The sequence below is a fragment of the Podarcis melisellensis genome (assembly GCF_964234715.1).
Source record: "Podarcis melisellensis genome assembly, chromosome: 4".
NCBI lineage: Eukaryota > Metazoa > Chordata > Lepidosauria > Squamata > Lacertidae > Podarcis > Podarcis melisellensis.
The window spans coordinates 86,016,977-86,037,167 of record NC_138531.1 but is presented as its reverse complement, the minus strand read 5'-3'; the positions used below and the strand labels follow the sequence as shown (position 1 = coordinate 86,037,167).

The 20,191-nt window shown below is 43.3% G+C and overlaps 1 protein-coding gene across 3 annotated transcripts in view; it reads left to right on the top strand.

Moving 5' to 3' along the window:
* CNTN5 (contactin 5) overlaps positions 1-20,191 on the top strand; it is a 650,966-nt gene that overhangs the window by 613,816 nt on the left and 16,959 nt on the right. For all 3 annotated transcript variants that reach the window (XM_081909603.1, XM_081909601.1, XM_081909602.1), the window contains 2 exons: positions 13,352-13,422; positions 18,206-18,440. In XM_081909603.1, the coding sequence (XP_081765729.1) occupies positions 13,352-13,422; positions 18,206-18,440 (306 nt within the window). The remainder of the gene's footprint in view (positions 1-13,351; positions 13,423-18,205; positions 18,441-20,191) is intronic.

Here is a 20,191-nt window from a genome sequence, read left to right as displayed (position 1 = left end):
GTGTTCAAAAATGGCACACACATACACACCTTTATTTATTTAACAGGTTTACACACAAAAATATTTCACACCCTGAAATATACTCAGAGTCGAGAGTGGATTTCATGCTCTTTAGTGGTGAGGAGGAATGGAACTTTCCCCAAAGTATCTGCTTTATGTACATTATTTACACAGTGGGCTGCACGTGATTGGCTAATTCCAGAATTCTCCTGTAGGCCAATCAGGTTGTGGGTTCACTTCCATCTGGAGCTGGATTGGGTGGCTCCTGCAGACCAATCATACTGCTGCATTGTTCTAGGACCAATCAGACTGCTGCATTTTGGATCCTATTCAACTCAGTACATAACATACCAGCAGTTTGAAGTGGTACAGTCCATGCTACCAGTTCCATATTCTTCTGCCTATAGACCAGGTCAGGAACGTGGCCCCCCAGAGCACAGTGAATGAGTTAGAATCAGAGATTGAACTAAGTTAATGAGGGACCAATTCTGCTGATGAGAACTGCCTGTCAGAATCGAGAAAGGGCACTTTGACACCACCACCCATTTTTGAAGAGGACTCTATTAGCTCTCAAGGAGAGGAAGAGTTGGAAGGCAGCTAGAGTGTTGCTAGGCAATCAGCAAATAAGCAGAGGTCTGAGTCTGGGTTGAGTGAGAGGAGTGGGGAGGTCAGCCTCTCAGTCCCAAATCCATGCATTTGGATAAAATCAAAAGGCAACAGAAGAGCAGGAAGGGAAAGGCAGGAGTCCGGCATCCTTGTGGGAGGAGCGAAACTTCAGACTGACCAATAAACATAATTGTGAACAGGCAAAATGCTGGGCTCTGGGTGTGTCTTTTGTAAATAAACCTTCATAAAAACTCCTGAAGAGCCACTTACTTCTTATGGGAGCTTGCTTGTCTGCTAGAGATCATTACAGAGCAGGTCTCAAAATGTCCTGTAAAACACAGCCAACAACGCTCCCCATGAGATGTGCATTGCAGAGCAGGGGTGGGGAGCCCGTTGCCATCTCATGAGTCCCTTTATAGCCCATGATTAGCAATGTTGGGAACTGTAGTCCAACAACATCTAGAGAACCACATCCCTGTTGCTAAGGAACATCACAAAAGTCATCATTTGGAAATCTTGCCTGTCAGCACTGAACATTTTTGCGAAGGATCCCCTATAAACGTGTGAAGAAGCCATTCTTGGCAGTGGATATCATGGGTAGGGCTGCGTTGCTCTCCTGTCTTCCCAACCCCTCATGTCACTGCCACTTGCCAGGAAGGAAAGGGTGAGGGAGTGGGGAGGTCAGCATGGTGCAAGAGTGGCAGCAGGAGCATCATTTTGGCTCTGCCACCACATCCACACCTGCCAGCCACCTCTTCCCATACTGTCTACACTGACCTGCTGTGGTTCTGCAGAATTTCAGCTGGAGCACATTGCCATCCCTACCTGTAGATGCTGGGCATTCTGCATGCGAAACAAATGGTCAGCTGCTGAGCTATGGCCCTTCCCCAAAGCAAGGAGGATAGACAGATAATATATGGATAGAGATCCCAGAATAATCTCATCAGGAGCCTGAAGAATCCTGGGTCTGGATGGACTAGTGTCTAGAGATAATTCTTGAGGTTGTTAATTCTCCAGTCTTAAGTTTTCTGCACTGGGCTTTTCACGATGAGTTGTAAACAAGAAATAATACAGTTATTAGAAGCAGTCTGATAACAGCTACAGTTCCCCCATAGCCAATAGTTACAGTTGCCAACTACTGAAAAAGAAAATTGGAATATTTGAGCAGGGCCTGAAGAGGGGAATACAGAATAGATTCTGTGGTGGAGCCTGACAGTAAAGCTGTGTGGTATGGAGCAAATTAAGGGGCAAAGCTCAGGCCTAGACAGAGCCTGAAACTGTCCACTTAAAATGTTTGTTTTTTAAAAGAAAACTCATTTTCATTTTTATCTTCGTTATAAATTTATTTATTTGGTTTTTCAAATTAAAGTTTTACAATCATATATCCAACATATGTCACAAAAACAAGATTCCAAAGAATCTCCTGGACCTCCCCTCCTCCCCTTTATGGGTCCTATTGTTAGTCATTTCCTCCTGCATCTTTTATAATAATCCAAACCTTTTACATCTCCATTATATCCAAAATTCACCATTGAACTACAAGTGTTATTCCATTCCTACTAACAATTTTAACTGTTTACAATGATTTTTAAGATAAATTATAAATTTTCCCCATTACTTATTAAAATCTTGGTCTTTAAGCAGAGGCTTGACAACCACATGTCAGGAGTGCTCTGATGGTGTTTCCTGCTTGGCAGGGGGTTGGACTCGATGGCCCTTGTGGTCCCTTCCAAGTCTATGATTCTATGATCCTGATTTCTGATTCTTCTGGTCATTTTTGCCATTTCAGCATAATCCATCAACTTAGTCTGCCATTCTTCTCTGGTTGGGACTTTATCTTCTTTCTATTTCTGGGAAAAAAGAAAAACTAATTTTCACCAGTACAGCACAAAACCTTGCATGCAGAATGCCCTAGGATCATGTTTCCGGTGATGGAAATAACTCTCTCGCACGCTCTCTCTCTGAGGCCTGGGAGAATCTCTGACAGTCCAAATATACCAGATGTGGGGAACCTTTTGCCCTCCATGTGTTGCCAAACTACAATGGCACTGACTTGGGCCCCAGGGTTATGAGTGCCCAACTGCATCCGTGATGTAATGTGATGTCATCACAACGGGGTGGCAGGATGGTGCAGGGTGCCCCAATTTTCCCTTCCAAAACATTGGGGACTATGGAACAGGCTTAGTATCCAGCCTAAGTCCCTACTCTCTGGTCCTGCCCCTGAACATCTCTTTCTTATGGCTTATACTAGCATAAGATCCCCTGGGCTTGAATCAGCTGGCTAGGTCCCAGCTGAACCACAATGCAGCTGAGCCAAGGGTTAGGCAGTTAAGCCTCCATAGCCTGGTTCTCCCGGGAGCCTTGTAGCTCTGCTGGAGATCCACTAGATCCTAACCTGCTCAACCTAGCAGATCTTGCTTCCTTAATATCTTACCATTTCACACAATGATGTCTGTGGCGGCTACCAACAAATAAGATAAAATATAACATAAAGCAGCCCTATAAAATATAAAGAGCATGCTAAACAAGCTGGGTTGTTGTTTTTAAAGCCAGATCAATAAAACAGCCAGTTTCATTGCTGCTATTAGTATTATGTTACTTTTCCAAATTATTTTTATTACTATTATTAATTCATCATCACATCATCGTAACTTTTACAAACTCCTATCCCCTCTTTGGGTGAAGGCAGCTCTGACTCCATCGCTTCTGGCTCACATGCATATTTTACAGGTCTACGAAGTTAGAAAAAGAGCCCGGAACATGAATTTAAACATGCAAGACATCCCGCTAAAGCAGTTGGGCATTTGAAGCCTTGGGGCACGGCATCAATTACATTATCTATTCATGGGGAAGTAAGAGTCGAAATTGAGTAGAATCAGAGTTTACCCTGCTAATCATGCATGCACACTGGATTCCATGAGCTAATAAGCTGGTGACATTTATCAGTAGCCGCATATGTGCAGGAATTAAGGAGGGCAAAGAGAAAGCCTGATTCAAAATTAGATCTTCCAAGGAATAAAATGGTGGAATAATGAGCTGCTTCAAACCAGCTTGTTTTTGTTTGTTCTTTATCTGGATGAGGGCGGTTTTAATTTTTTTCCCACCTATTTTGAAAATGTGGACACGTCTCATTTTGCAATGCAGAAGATGATCGGGGCAGACCCACCCCAAAAGCCCTATCTCAACATCAAGATTATTCTTCCAGTTTAATCCGAACTTGGACTGTTCTGAAAATACAATCAAACAAAAACAGGCTGCTAATTTAGATAAGGGTTTAACTCAAGCTGACCAGGTATTGGTCTTAAGCTGTGCTAGAAATTTCTAAAGGCATTTTTCTGATTGAACCCCACAACAAAAAGAACTCATTTGCGCTGAAGTTGCCTGTGGCTGGATTGAGATATATCTGTGTGTTTGGCTTGTGGAGGTTTCTGTTCTCTTGAAGGACTGTTGCAGCACAGGCGGGCATTCGTTTGTTTCATATGAACTCTCTTTGCGGGACTTCCGGCAATTCAGTCTTCTCCCAACCTCTCAGCTCTCCTCATCAGCAATATGGAAATAATAATTCTGACATTTTTTTGCAGGGGCTGTTGAGAGACTGACATACATTGCAACAGGGCCCTGTTTCCAAACCAAAATCAGCTGTCCCCACTCTGGAATTTAAAGTTATTCAGAGTCAACTGAGCAAACCCTCCTATAAAGGAACCTCTGAATTGTTTGGGACAGAGGTGTTTGTAGAGTCACTTAAAATATGCAAATGGAGTCCAGAGAGAAATGGAACTGATAACAAGAGGTAGCCAGCATGGTAGTACCTCTGCTGCAGGACACGTCATGCTCCTTCTGGGGTAGTTTGTCCATCTTTGGTCCCCACCCTGCACTCAGCTCTCACCTGTGGCTCCTAGAAGCTGTCAGCATCCGACAGAGGCTGCACCCCGGGAAATGGCTTTGACTAGCTGGCTAAACCAGGTGAGGGTATCCAATGGGTCTCAAACCCTTGGTGAGTTAGGGATTTCCCCTGCATGCCAAAACAGACTCTGGAGGATTGACCAATAGTGGGTCCAATGGTCAAGAAGGAGGCTTCTGCCCATGTTGTGGAAATGAGAGGCAGATGGGGCTCGTCAACCTGAGAAGGTAGCTCATCTAGGAGAAGGAAAATTCTGACCCTAAACCTCCACTGCCTTATGGGATATCTTCAGGAGAAGAAAGCTCTATGCAAATCTAGAATGGAGTCCCTAAGATGGTTGGATGGTGCCTTGTATGCCTCCTTTGGGCAACTCCTGCAGCCTAGCTGTTGCCAAACATATTGCTCTGTTTTCCTTTGGACCACATTGGGACCTCTATACACACTACCCAGTCTTGTGTCCTGGGGAGGTCAGTTTGGTGCTGCTAATGCAGTGATTTGACTTCACCCCGAGAAGCACACTCCATTGTCTCTTGAGGCAGACGGAAGTCAACAACAAGCCAACATAGTGCCCTGCAGATGCTATTGTCCTACAGCTCCCAGCATCCATTGGCCATGTTGACTGAGGTTGATGAGAATTGTGGTCAGAAATATCTGAAGGGCACCATATTGGCTGCCGCTGGCCTACGAAGTAATACTTGGTAGCATGGCCTTAGTGGAAGATGAGGCAAAAGCCCCTATGATGCAAACTTGTCATTTAAAATTGAAATTAAATGTACTTCAGGAAAGCAGTGTTTGCATTGCATTAAAAGGGAGGGAAAGGGGGAAATGTGTTCAGATAGTGGCAACGCATAGGAATCGCATTTCAAGCTCCCTACGATGCAATGCGTGATATATGAACTAGATTCTGTAATCTTCACACACACACACACCCCCACTCCCTGCTGTTTTCCACTTGTTCAGATATGTTGGACCAAGTCCTTTGGAAAGAAGTGACACATTTTCACATCTAATTCCAGAAGAGATGAGATGGGAAACGTCTGCCTAGGAGGGTGTGAACTTCAGCGGTGCCCTTTCATACCATGAAAGGGTTTTCGTTTAACATTTGTCGGCTTCTCCGATGTGTACCGCAAAGCGAAAAGGAAATAAATAAATAAATAAGATATAAAGGAAAAGGAAATGATGACAACAAAGAAATTCAACAGTCTGCTGAATCGCCGGGACGCTTTAGTCCATTCATCAGGAAAGCTTTGTCAAGCTCTTGACATTCCTGTTTTCTTAACTGAGATCAAGCACCATGAAGAAAAGGGGCTTTAACCACAACGCAACACATAGCATCATGCACACAGGTGCGCACACATAAATAAACTTCCACTTTTCAGGCACCTGGCTACTGCTAGCTATTCCCCCTTAGGACACATACCTCTGTGGATGTTTTCAGACTTGTGATGCCAGGTGGAGGGAAAAAATGATTTTGTTTGAATTTTAACAAGAAAGCTTCTAATTTGGGAGGGTGCGGGGCAGATGAGAGGAAGAACATGCCATTGTGCAAGGAATTGCTCTGATGGAAGAAGACACGTAGTGCTCCTTTGGATAGAATCCCATGTGTATTATTATTATTATTATTATTTCTGTTTCTATTTCTATTTCATTTCTTTATTATGTGCCCTTCACCATCAGATCCCTGAGTGGATTACAACCAGTTAAAAGTCAATATTAAGAACAGTTTAAAGCAAATGACAGTCACGTGAATAGAGTGGTTCCTAGAAATAATTTACCAACCTGCATTCTTTTCCGGAAAACTGCTGGCAAAGAAAATGCACGTGACTCAAAATGGCACACAAAGATGTACTCGTTAAGATTAATTTGAACCAAAACACCAATGAATTTTTGTGAGGATTCAAACAAATAACCTGAACTGTGGGGAACTGAATTTAAGACTTTAAAAGCAAGAAACTTACACAACCCGAACTGATGACACCATCCAGCTAGGGATGGATGGACCTAAGTGTGTTGACTTGTGTGTGTGTGTGTGTGAGAGAGAGAGAGAGAGAGAGAGAGAGAGAGAGAGAGAGAGAGATTCCAGTGTGCCTCCAACTTGGGGACGGGGCCTGTCCATAGTGGGCTTTTGCATTTGAGTACCTTGGTTTTCTGTTGCTCCTGCAAGGTGTCGAAGGATGTAGGTAGTTGAATGCTTCAACAGGCTTCCAGCATCAACTTGCTGTCCAGTCAACACTTGCAGAGTGCTAGATAATTTGTCCATTCCTTCACTTGCCTATAAGTTGGCGGAGCCCCTTCAGCTTCTGTTCCTCTTCCCCGAGTGCCGCCCACCACAATGTATCTTTTCTTAGCAAAGATGTTCCACATTTGTCCTCCTTTCTCTCTAGATTAATCTCACCCGCTGTATCCTGCGCCCTTTGCTCCAGGGTCCTGTCTGATCTTAATTATGATAAGAGCCATATTGACAATTAAGAGACAATAATAACTTTAAGGCAATAAATTACCAAGACAGACGGCAGGATAGCATGGGCAACGGGGGCAAAAGTGACTTGACCAAGGTCACACAGTATGCCACTAGCAAAGCGTGGTCTAGAACACATAATCAGACTGGCGCTGTCCAGTTCTTAAATCTGTATGCAGCCAAGAAAAAGGAGAGTGATTTTTTCAAATTCTGATACATAAGGAAGGCCTAATAATGTGTGACCTTGAGCAAAACAAGAGAGGTACACAGAGGTACACGCTAATGCCTGCCTGAGAAATCACTTTTTATATTAATATACATGCTTCTGTATGTAGATATACAGTGGTACCTCGGGTTAAGTACTTAATTCGTTCCGGAGGTCCGTACTTAACCTGAAACTGTTCTTAACCTGAAGCACCACTTTAGCTAATGGGGCCTCCTGCTGCTGCCTCACTGCCGGAGCACAATTTCTGTTCTCATCCTGAAGCAAAGTTCTTAGCCTGAAGCACTATTTCTGGGTTAGCGGAGTCTGTAACCTGAAGCGTATGTAACCCGAGGTACAACTGTACATTGTAAAAGGCGGCTACCAACATACTGAATATAATAAATGCTCAATTTCGGCATAACCTACCATATTACAATGGTGGAATTAATTCAAGCCCAGCAGGAAAATGGTACAATCAACACAAATAGCTTATAACTGCTTCAGCACTAGCATCATCAGCATGAAACTATCCTTTTAAGAAAAGGTGGCTTGAAATGTGTGAGTATTTAAAGCCTTCTTTAATAGGGAAAAATTAAAGTGGTACTTCGAGTTACATATGCTTCAGGTTGCATACACTTCAGGTTACAGCCTCCGCTAACCCAGAAATAGTACCTCGGGTTAAGAACTTTGCTTCAGGATGAGAACAGAAATCGTGCTCCAGTGATGCGGCGGCAGCAGGAGGCCCCATTAGCTAAAGTGGTGCTTCAGGTTAAGAACAGTTTCAGGTTAAGAACGGACCTCCGGAACGAATTAAGTACTTAACCCGAGGTACCACTGTATATGAATAGCTGGAAGTGGTCCTTGTGACAAATATTGAGATCCGAATATATTTGAGGCACACATCCGGATGCTGATTAACTGACAAGTGCAAACCATAGTTTGCTGATTTGGAAGTAACAGCAAACTGTGGTTTGCATGAACCAGGAAGTCAGGGAAGCAATCATAGCACAGAAGTGGAAGGAGGAACTTGGGAGCTCATTTTTGAAGCTTCAAACTGTAGTTTCATGTTTCTCATTCCCAAGGCAGCGTGAAGCTACAAAACAGCTGTACAGTGTCATTTTTCAAGTGTATAGGGAATACTGGGACTTGAAGTTCTTCAGAAATATCTGAGTATTTACCAATATACAGGAAGAACAGGCAACAGCAAGTTGATCTTCACCTTGAAGCAGCCAGAGGCAGCCCCAGCATTAGACAATTCTGCCTCAGGCAGTATCTTTTGGAGCTTTGTTTAAATGAAGCCAATTCATTTCAGGAATGGGCAACCTGTGACAATCCGCCTAATTTTAAGTTGCCCTCACTCTAATTTCAAAAGCCTTGTGCAATCAATCAGCTCACAAGAGTGATCTCTTTCTCCTCAGGCAACCTAATGGGTGCAGAGGAAGAAAGAGAGAAAGGGGTGGGAGAGAGGGAGAGGGAGAGGGAGGGAGGGAGGGAGAGGGAGATGGTGGCCCTGATTGCTTTGGGCTTTGGTCTTGCCCATCACTGTGTTTGGTGCTGCCCATAGTCATCATGCAGCCCTTGACAGATTACTCTGAGGGATTGCTACCCTCAACAGGAAAATGGCTGCCCATCCCTGATTTAGTTTATTATTATATAGTTGTGCTCTCCACTCTAGGAATTGCTGGTAATCACAAGTAAGGAGAGTTTGTGTTGCACTCAGGTCCTGTTTATGGGGCTTCCCATGGGCATCTGGTTGGCCACTGTGAGAACAAAATGTTGGATTTGATGGACATTCAGCCTGTTCTCTTCCCAACTCCCAAGCAGGCATGGTCAATGGCCAGAGATGTTGGGGGTTGTAGTCCAACAACAGATGGGTAGCCATAGGTTTCCTAGAGCAATTCTTTTCACCTCCCTTTTCACAGAACTCCCTGGTTAGGGTCTTCATGTTCTGTACTTCCCTGTGGATTAATAATAATATAATAATAATTTATTATTTATACCCCGCCCATCTGGCTGGGTTTCCCCAGCCACTCTGGGCGGCTTCCAACAAAACACTAAAATACAATAACCTGTTAAACATTAAAAGCTTCCCTAAACAGGGCTGCCTTCAGATGTCTTCTAAAAGTTTAGTAGTTGTTTTTCTCTTTGACATCTGGTGGGAGGGCGCTCCACAGGGCAGGTGCCACTACCGAGAAGGCCCTCTGCCTGGTTCCCTGTAACTTGGCTTCTTGCAGCGAGGGAACCGCCAGAAAGCCCTCGGTGGTGGACCTCAGTTTCTGGGCAGAACGATAGAGGTGGAGATGCTCCTTCAGGTATACTGGACCGAGGCCGTTTAGGGCTTTAAAAGTCAGCACCAACACTTTGAAATGTACTGGGAGCCAGCGTAGGTCTTTCAAGACCGGTTTTATATGGTCTTGGCGGCCGCTCCCAGTAACCAGTCTAGATGCCGCATTCTGGATTAGTTGTAGTTTCCAGGTCACCTTCAAAGGTAGCCCCACGTAGAGTGCATAATAAACACACAGACATGAGTATTTAGGTTAATGGGCTAAAACAGGCCACAACTTTATTGGTTACAGATGTGAGAGGTTTGACTTAGGCATTGGGTGAAGCCCAGGTATATCTTGACTCCTGCCTGTCTGCAGGGAGTCCAACCAAGGGTAAACTACCAGAAGGAGGAGCCCTATGACTTACGTAAAATAGGGGCACCCCGAGGGGTTCCCTTTGGGGTCATGGCATGGCCCTAGCCCACATCTGGACTTTGGACAGGGTCCACACACACCCAGATCCATTTAACAGGATACCCTTATCAAGGGGAGGCAAGCAGAGGCTACAACCTCCCCTCCAATAAACAAAGGCTTACCCAATGCCTAACCGCCAATCAAACCCAAACTAGCCAGTATGTGTATTGCTGTTGATAATTAATATCTAGATTAGGAACTAGGTACTGATTGTGTGGCAATAAACATAGCTTATGGGCAAATAGATCTTGGTAGAAAAACATATTCCATAATATTAAGTGAATTTCCAGAGGAAACTGCCCATAAACAACCCCAGTTCTAGTGACAAGCAGGGGGAAATGGCTCATTTTAATAGTTTTCTTCATTGAACATTTATTCATTTAAGAGTATTCATTCTCTGACTGCAAGTTGCTGGGGTTTTTTGCTTTTTTGCTTTGGTGCAATGAGGGGGAGGATATTGCTTTGACATATTTATTTTTAAAATGCTTATTCATTTCAGAGAGTTTCCCTGTACGTCTCTGTATTTTACAGTTCAGGGCAGACAGAGATTCATTCTTTGGACAGGTTTATTCTTTTAACATTTACTCATTTAAGGAGGGCTTCAGCCTACCAGGCTATTACCAACGATCCTCTGGAAAGGTGCTCATCTCCGGCCGAGTAACAAACAAGGCCATCAGCTCAGATGCTTCAAAGGGCGTCGGTGCTCTAAATCAGCCCAATGACAGATGAATAAATAAAGCACAAGCCTTGCAGGCATTGAGGAGAGGGGCTATTCTTTCGAGAACTGATTTAATAGATTGTGTTACCGCAGCTCCATTATCTACCAAAGGACTAGTAAAGGAATGGCATGATAATGACAACAGCAAAAGACAGAACATGGCACAGCTATGCCTTAGGATGCCATCACTTTGTGCCATTATATAAATTAGGGGTGGGCAACTGATGTCCCTGAAGCTGACCCCAACAAGCCCATAACATTTTGTTTATTTACTTAAAAAAAGAAGATGTGAATTCTGACCCACAATTGCTTGGGTTCTCAAGTTATCTAAGAATAACAATGAAAGCACTCTTATAAGAATAACAATGAAAGACTCTCCTGGTATGCCCTGCAGAGGACCTTAAGGTCCATGAATAATCATAGTTTAGAGGTCCTGGGCCCTAAGGAAGTCAGATTATCCTCCACCAGGGCCAGGGCCTTCTCAGTGATGGCTCTGGCCTGGTGGAATGCTCTGTCCCATGAGACCAGAGCCCTGCAGGATTTAACTTCCTTCCGCAGGGTCTGTAAGACAGAGCTATTCCACCTGGCTTTCAACTTGAACTTAGCCTGATCTTTTAATCCTCTTTCTTCCCTCCCCCTCCCCTTTTTATGAAGATTACCCGCTCTGGGATCCCACAGCTAATTCTCCCCTGGTCTCCTCACTGGCCCAAATAGAACTAATTTAGCCAGCTAGCCCTGGTGATCATCTAATGTTTATTGGATGGTTTTTTTCCCCTAAATTGATTTTTGAATTCTGAATTTATTGTTATTCACGTTTTATACTGTATTTTATGCTGGCTTTTTGTTGCATCAATTAAGTGTTTTAAATTTGTTGTTAGCTGCCCTGAGCCCGGTTTTCTGAACCGGGAAGGGTGGGGTATAAATAAAAAATAAAATTATTATTATTAAACTAGCAAATAAAATAAATCAGTACTGTAAGTTAAAACAGGACATAACCAGCAAATTCAGAGCAGGCTGCAATAGCAAACCTCCCTCAAAGTTGTGGGGAGTAGCATTTTCAGCTCTTTTCTAAAGGACATTGAAAGTAGAAGCTGGTTGTGAATTGGAAGAGGATGGACACTCCAGAGGGAAGGTGCCTTCACTGAGAAGGTCCCTCAACTCAGAAGATAGGGTTGGTCTGAGTGGGGTCTCTGAAGACTGTTGTAATTGTTGGATCGGTTCATGCGGGAGGAGATAGCTAATAATTGAACCAAGACTTGGTTCCTTTATTCTATAAACCAGGGATAAGGAACCTATGGCCCTCCACATATTACTGGACTCTCACCATGTACTACCTAAGCTGTCAGAGGCAGTCGGCCCCTGAATGTCAGTCGCTGGGAGGCCCTACTTTGGGGCTTCCCACAGACATCTGGTTGGCCACTGTAGGGCTACAATGCTGAACTACATGGTCCATTAGCCTGATCTATAAAGCTCTTCTCATGTTCTTATCAGCTTTAGCCGGTACTGCCAAGACTGAGGAATGATGGGAGTTGTACTCAATGAATAACTCTTATGTTGTCCAAATGGCAGGAAATTTGGGGTGGGAAGCAGAGACTTAAAGCAAAAAATTCACATAGATATTATTGAATCGTATTTTTATTCTTCTATGCGTTTTTTTCTGCTTAATTGTTCATTTGTTTTGCACTGCTAGTATTATTATCCTTATCCTCGTCGATATTTAACCCTTGCGCGTAACATCACCGACACTCAGTTTGATCCAACTTGCCTTTGTTGATATCCATAGGAGCCTGGCTAAAGGAACATTTAAAGACTGTATCTTCCTTTTGGACACAATTTAAATGAGTTTTCTGTTTGTGCCTTCTGTAGTAGATCTTGTACCTAGCTGTAATGGCATAAGGGGTTGCTTGTGCGTAAGCGCTAAAACGCTCCCAGTGTTGTGATTAGTTTTAAACTCTCTCTAGCCGGACAGCCATGAGTGCGTGGCTGCCTTAATCACTGGCAGAATCCGTCAGTGGGCATTTCCTGAATTTCTTCCAACATAAAAGTTCTTTGACAGAAAGTCTCCTCCTTGATTCTCTGCGCGACAGCTTTCTGCGCAGAGTGGGCGTCCCAAGGGGAGGCCCCGAGCTCTCACCACTGGTCTCGCTTGAAGCGTCTCTGTGCCTCACCTCCAACATTGTCTCCTCCTCACCTCCTTCTTCAGCGGAAACTCTCCCTCTCCCCCTGCTGGTTCCCTCCTTAGCATCCGAGGGTCTCCCAGCATCTGAGAGCCTCTCCACCACCCTGCGCTCCGATGGCAGTTCCCTGACAATAGCTCTCTCAATTTTTGGATTATTAATATAAGATTTAAAATGTAGAATGGTTTTTTTAGTGTTTCATGTGCCGCTTATGTGCTGATTACTTTATACTGATTTCCCATTCTGTGGTCATGACCAAGCATAGACGTCACTGAGAAAGGAATGCAAACATGCTGGGAATGTAGGCTTGAGACCCTGTCCTTCCAGGTGATGCCCAAAATCTTCCTGGCACAGTGCATCAGGATAATTGGGTTTCTACTTGAAATAGAATCCAAACAGAGAGAGCAGCATCTTCCTTTATTTGATTTTTTTTTCTTTACCTGATTTGCCCAGGATGCCTCATCTTCTTGACAAGGGGGGGGGTGACTTCACAAACTAGCTTGTTCTCAATTTTCCCCCTTCTCCCCCCCTCTCTCTTTTGTTCACAGTTCCAAAGACAGCTCCTGCTAATGTAAGTGGCAGAAGTGGAAGAAGGCATGAATTAGTAATAGCATGGGAGGTAAGGAGCTCTTTTGATTAAAGGCCTCATTTCATGTTGACTTCTTTGAGAGCAGGGTACAGAGATCTGCGCAGAGGTTTCCCCACAGCAAAGCTTGTCAAGAGAGGCACTCGGAAGATCAGGTCTTAAATGTCGGTTAAAATCTCCCCGTGGCGCCCAATTTAACATGAAGAGGAAGTGACAGTCATTTGGAGATCCTGTGGAGAGTCCAGCAAAACACCCCAAATTAATTCTGGTTTATTATTCGGGACTTAAACCACAACCTGGGATAACCAAGGAGCAATCTCAGCATCCATATCCGATATTAAAGCAACAAGTTCAGACACCCAAGTTTCCCTCACCCCACTGCTTCTGCAGTGTCTGTAATCACAGAGCTGAGAGGGACCCCCTAGAGCAGCCTTTCTCAACTTGTGGATCCCCAGATGTTGTTGAACTACAACTCCCATCACCCCTAGCTAGCAAGGCCAGAGCTCAGGGGTGATGGGAGTTGTAGTCCAACAACATCTGGAGACCCACAGGTTGAGACCCACTGCCCTAGGGCCATCTAGTGCAACCCACTGCAATGCAGGAATCTCAGCTAAAACATCCAGGACAGTTGACCATCCGACCTCTGCTTAAAAACCTCCAAGGAAGGAGAGTCCACAAAAATAGAACTAGGACGAGGAAGAAATCTGGTTCAGTTTGCATTGAATGTTGAATGGATAAAATTCACCACTTTCTGAAACAATGACTGAACCCAAACACAGCTGTCCTTCAGAATTCACCTTTATCTGAACATTGCAATGCAACTCCCCAACCAGTTTTGGCAAAAATGTATGTATTAGGAGAAGTACAAAAAAAAATCCAAGGTGAAGGTATTAGTAAAAATAAAATGGAAAAAGTACGCTCCATGGGGAGGGGAATGCTTGCAAAAAATGTATGAATTCGTCAAAACTGCATGCAAAAATGTGCTTTTTGGAAGAAATTCAGGCGAAAATGCGGGTGAATTTTCATGAGGATCCTTTTTTAAAAAATTAAATAAATGCAAATTGCTCCAAAATGTGGAGAACTGAATTTAAGATTGGAAAAATGAGACCCGAAATTGACAGATTCGCCCATTCCTAGGCAGGAGTGTGGGCCTAGCTCTCTTCACTAAACCATCCTGCTTCACTAAACATGCTGATTCTTTCTCCTCCCTCCCTGAGGTTTGGTTGGCCTTCACGAGGGACTGGGCCTTTAGTGTGGCAGACCTCGTCCTGTGGAACTCCCTGCCACTAGAGGTTTGATGGAAACCATCCCTCCCTTCCTTCAAAAGTCTTTTGAAAACTTTTTTGTTTGCTTGCTTATGCAGGCTTTTACAACATGATTTATCTTTTAACCAGTCGGTATTTGTTGATATTTATCGAAGTATTGTGGATGTTTTTGTGGCTCTTTTCTCAATTCTATCCTTATGTGTCATCCTATGTTTTTATGAAAGTACGGGTTATAGATTTGTAAATAAAAATAATAAACCTCAGGAAAATCACCACACTATAATCCTTAATCCGCTATAATCTGAATATTTTCCTGTTTCAGGAGGCCTGTGTGTGATCTCTATTTCTTTTGCTATACCACTCTGTTAACTCAATGAATAGGGAAACTGGGTTTTATCTTTGCTGGGTGGGTGTTTTATTATTGCTGGCTCATTTAACTTTTAGTGCATTTTGCAGTTTCTATTGCTTCTGTATTTTGGACATTCTTACCATGGAAGCCACCTTGGGGGAGGTTTGCTTGGGGAAACGGCTTATAAATATTTTAAATAAGTAAATAAATACTGAAGAGATCACAGCAAGTTGCCTTAAATTATAGTGCTGTTTTTGCCGTTTAATCTTAAAAGTGTGCCTTTGGACTTTGCTGACCCCTGCGTTTCCAATTAAATCTCTTGCATTTCCTACAATCTTTAAGATGAACATAAAAATAAAATAAAAAAATAAGATGAATTCCGCTGTATCAGATGGCACTCGTGGAGGATAAATAGAAACGAAAAGACAAGAAAGAGAGGAAAGAGAAAGAAAGAAAGAGAATAAGGAGAGAGAGAGAGAGAGAGAGAGAGAGAGAGAGAGAGAGAGAGAGAGAGAAAGGGGAAAGGGGGGAGAGAACAAAGAGTTAAGAAACAGCAGAGATAAAGAAAAAGAAGAAACTTCTGATCAGGGCCATAGTTAGAGGGTGGTGGGGTGGGCCCCCGCCAGGGACGCAAATTAGGGGCCCCCCTGCAAAATCGGCTAAAAATAAATACACCTATAATCAAAATATTGATTATTGACTCATAAGAAAAGGTTTAAACAAAGGGTGAATTGAATGGGTGGAGGGTTGGAGGAGAGGCAGAAAGAAGAGCTAATTTCAGTCCATGGCTAGTTCATGCCTAGGAGGCACAATCTGGACGGTTCTGCCGGGGCACAAGATCACCTAGCTACAGCTCTGGTTCTTATTCTCCATCTACTGGGTACATTATAAAAAGGACTATTTAGAGCTTTAAATACTAACACGAGTGCCTAAAATTTGACCCGGAAATGAACTGTCAACCTGGAACTGTCAACCTGGAAATGAACTGTTATATGGAACCCCAGCCCAGGCACTGGTCCTGTTCGCTAGGGATGATGGGAGTTGTAGTCCCAAAACATCTGGAGGGCCGAGTTTGCCTATGCCTGCCCCAGCCAGTAATCTGTCTGCTGCATTTTGGACCAACATGAGTCACCTTCAAGGGCAGCCCTACATAGAGCACATTGCAATTATCCACTCTGGAAGTTACCAGAGCATGGCGTATAGATTGGAAATAGATCTCTCCACATACCCACACCCCAAATGCCTACTATTTACAATGGGAAGAAGGCTCCCGTCGCTGCCGATTAAAAACGCCATGTTTCGTCTGTTTGAGAGCCTTGCGATTCATGCCAGCAGCACCGAACTCTGCAACGCAGCAGCAAACTTTGAGGATTTCCTTGAAATGAGATGCTGCCTGCTAGCAGTAGGCTCTCCTAACCGGAGCGATATTCAGGCATCTCATTTCAAAATGTCAGGAAATAATGCCAGGAATTATGAAAATCAGTGGTCCTTCCAAGAATTCTCACTGCGTTATATTTAAAAGAAAAACACCAGAACGCCACTTAATAGGTGGACAATGATAACTGGAAGTTTTCTCCCCCTCAGACAGCATAATTTGAGGCCAAAGTCTCAAATTATATCGAAAGTTTGGCTTGCGCATTTAAACGTATTCTGTTCATTTGTTTATTTATGAATATGGTGATTTAAATTTTGTTTCTGGGTTAGATCCAGACTTAGGGGGCAATCCTATGGCAAGATCCACCTGGATGAGCAGTTTAGGGTGCAGCTAGACCAGGACCAGCGAGGGGAAGCTTAGGCTGGTTCGTAAGTCTGTTCAGCTTGGTCATGTGACCTGGGGACCTGGCATAGAACACAGTTTTAGAGTCTGCCAGGCTTAGGCAGAGCAGCAGCCTTGCTTCTCAACAGGCTTTGGACCTTGTGTAACTTGACCCAGATGTAACTTACACCAGTGTGTCTTACGCCAGCTTTTTGTGCATAGGGAATGTTCCCTTCGTCACCCTCTGAATAGTTCCATTGAACACAATGGAAAATCATGACCAACTTAAATGCCATTCAGTTCAATGGCTGTACTTAGCGGCAATCCTAAGCCCACTTAGCTGGGAGTAAGCACCATTGAATTCATTTGGACTTACCTATGAGTAAACCTAGCAGGACTGCAACCAAAAGGGGGCCAGTTCTGTGGAGGGGGACTTTGCTCAATCCCAATCCTGCATAGCCCAGTGTAACTTTTTGACTGCTCTAAAAGTCCAGATCCAACCCTTTGTTGTTGTTGTTGTTTTACATGAAGCTAACATTTAAAAAGGAGAAAGTATCTTCCAACAATTAAAGTATATTATACTGGCATACATTGCCTTAAAATTTTGCATCCTAGTGCATTATAAAGTTCCTTCTTTCCCTGGTCCTTCTCAAAAGCATGCCAGCTGCACCAAAAGCATTAACCCCTATGAATAAGTCCCGCTGAACTCAATGGGACTTTCTGAGTACTGGGCTGCTTGTCTCATCTAGCTGAATGAGCTTCATCATGCTAGCAGTGTCTCAAATGCTATCCCCTAACCTTTCCCTTCCCATATTGTGTCGCTTTGAAGGTTGCAGACACCCCCCTTTGCTTGGTTCTTGACACTCAAGATGCATATTTTTAGGATCTGCCTAATTTATACAGGTGCAGCTGTGGTCTAAACCGCTGAGCCTCTTGGGCTTGCTGATCAGAAGGTTGGCGGTTCAAATCCCCGCAACGGGGTGAGCTCCTGTTGCTCGGTCCCTGCTCTTGCCAACCTAGCAGTTCGAAAGCTTGCCAGTACAAGTAGATAAATAGGTACCACTCCGGCAGGAAGGTAAACAGCATTTCCGTGCGCTGCTCTGGTTTTGCCAGAAGCAGATTAGTCATGCTGGCCACATGACCCAGCAAAACTGTCTGCGGACAAATGCCGGCTCCCTTGGCCACTAAAGCGAGATGAGCACCACAACCCCAGAGTCATTTGTGACTGGACTTAACCATCAGGGGACCTTTACCTTTACAAGTTGCCCTAAGCTGTTTTTAACATTGTGTTTAAATCATGATAGCCTGCCCTTGGATCTTAGGGTGAAGGGGAGGTAAAAATTAATCATGGTAGTAGTCATGGTAGCAATATTATCCAAGAAATAGCTTTGGGCAGATTATCTTCCACTTCAAACCAGAGGAATAACCAAACTCATCTTTCTTTAGCCAGTTTCTGAAGAGTTCCAGAATGGAGAAAGCTTTGGGTACATAGTAGCCTTCCGGCCCAACGGGACAAGAGGCTGGAAGGAAAAAATGGTAACCTCTTCCGACGCTTCCAAGTTCATCTACAGAGACGAGAGTGTGCCTCCTCTGACTCCATTCGAAGTGAAAGTTGGCGCTTACAACAACAAAGGAGATGGGCCATTCAGTCCTATCGTAGTCATTTGCTCTGCAGAGGGAGGTGAGTTGGTGAACCCAATCTTCCACTCCCATTTTTTTTTAAATCAGATGTCTGTAATTAATTAATACGTTGCTGAATGCCCAAATAGGCTTCTAAGCAGTTTACAAGTATAAAAACAAATCACAAACAGATTATAAGTATCCGTAATTAAAATACACAATTAAAAAAAATCCCATTGAAAGATTAAAATATATAATAAAACCATCCCATTAGAACAGAACAGTAATTAAACAGAAGACTCCACTCAAGAGATCAAGAGAAAGTCTGTGTAAACAGGCGTGTCTTCAAAAGCCAGCGGAATGCCAATGCAGATGGGCTCTCTCATATTTCAGCAGGAAGTGACTTCCATAACGTCAGAGATACCAGTGGCAAAGCATCCCTCCTTATCACTGCAAACTGATAATAATTAGGCTATGGCAGGAGTAACCAGCTGCCATTTGCTTGTTCCAGCAGGCTCATTTTATGTTCCTGTGGCTACTTTGGAGTATTCACAACATGGCAAACTAGTATAAAACAGACACAATTTTTAATGTAAAGAGATACCCACTGATTACTTTTCCAAGGCTCATTTTCACTTAATGAATGAAGCTCTCCCATTAGTTTTAGATAAAACTGCCATCTATGGTAAACTAAACATGGAAGTCCACATGATAGCCTTTGCAAATGAGAAAACAGTGTAGCTGAGACCCTGCGCATAATATCTTAAATATTATGAAAAGAACTTTTATAGATATTGGACCTTTCATCTGCACAGTTCTACAAAGACATTTATAGTTGGAAGTTGATGCTGGAATATTAATAAAAGGTTATGATCATAACACTGGCAACAATTATAGGCAAACCTAATGGACCTATCAATCTTATTCTTAGTGTTAGTCAAACAACATTCAGCAATGTACTGAGTTATGGGCTATTTCATCTCACAGCAGATTTGATGGTCTCTTTTTCCAGTCCAAATCAATAAAAGCTACCATTCCATCTCCATAAACTTTCAGAAAATTATACCAGAGTTTATTCATAGATTGTGCATTCCCAACCTTTTCCTGCAAATTTGCATTTTAGTGCCTAGCATTGGTGAAAGCCCAGTGAATAACGGCATGCAATGCAACAAAAAAGCAAGCATTTGTTTCTCGTATTAAGCAAAAAGACTTGATTTCTGTTCCCATATGGGGAAAAGCTATTTATATTTTGGTCTCCTCACTTTCCATTTGGAGCAACACAGTTCTGTGAAAGGGAAATAATTTCCACATTTATAGAAAACTGCCGCCCACCATTTTGGGGAGCTTGCAAATTATTTGTCCTGCCGCAATCTTCCCTGACAACAAGGTAATTGCTTCAATGATATAAAATCCAGGAAATGGCTTTCAATGCACAAATCTTTGAATTGCATAAAACAGAAAACAAGGTACACTTACGGCACAGACCATCATACTGGGTGGAAAACATCGAAGCATAATATTTCCCTGACTCCATAACATTTCTTGCTTCATGCTATGAAAACATAGGAACTTAGGTTTGATGTGTTATCCAGGTGTCATATTGTGACTGCATCATGACTATTTTACTGTAGGCCTCCTTCAATGCATGTTTTGAAAAGTTGGCTATAAATGCTTTAATAAAAGAAGCAACCACGGTAATAATCAACCCTCTCTTCCCACGCACCACGTCGATCATAAACGCTTAGGATTGTGCTAGTTTGTCACAAAACATTCAGATGCATGCGGGCTGTGGCGTAAGCATCGGAGTTCTCA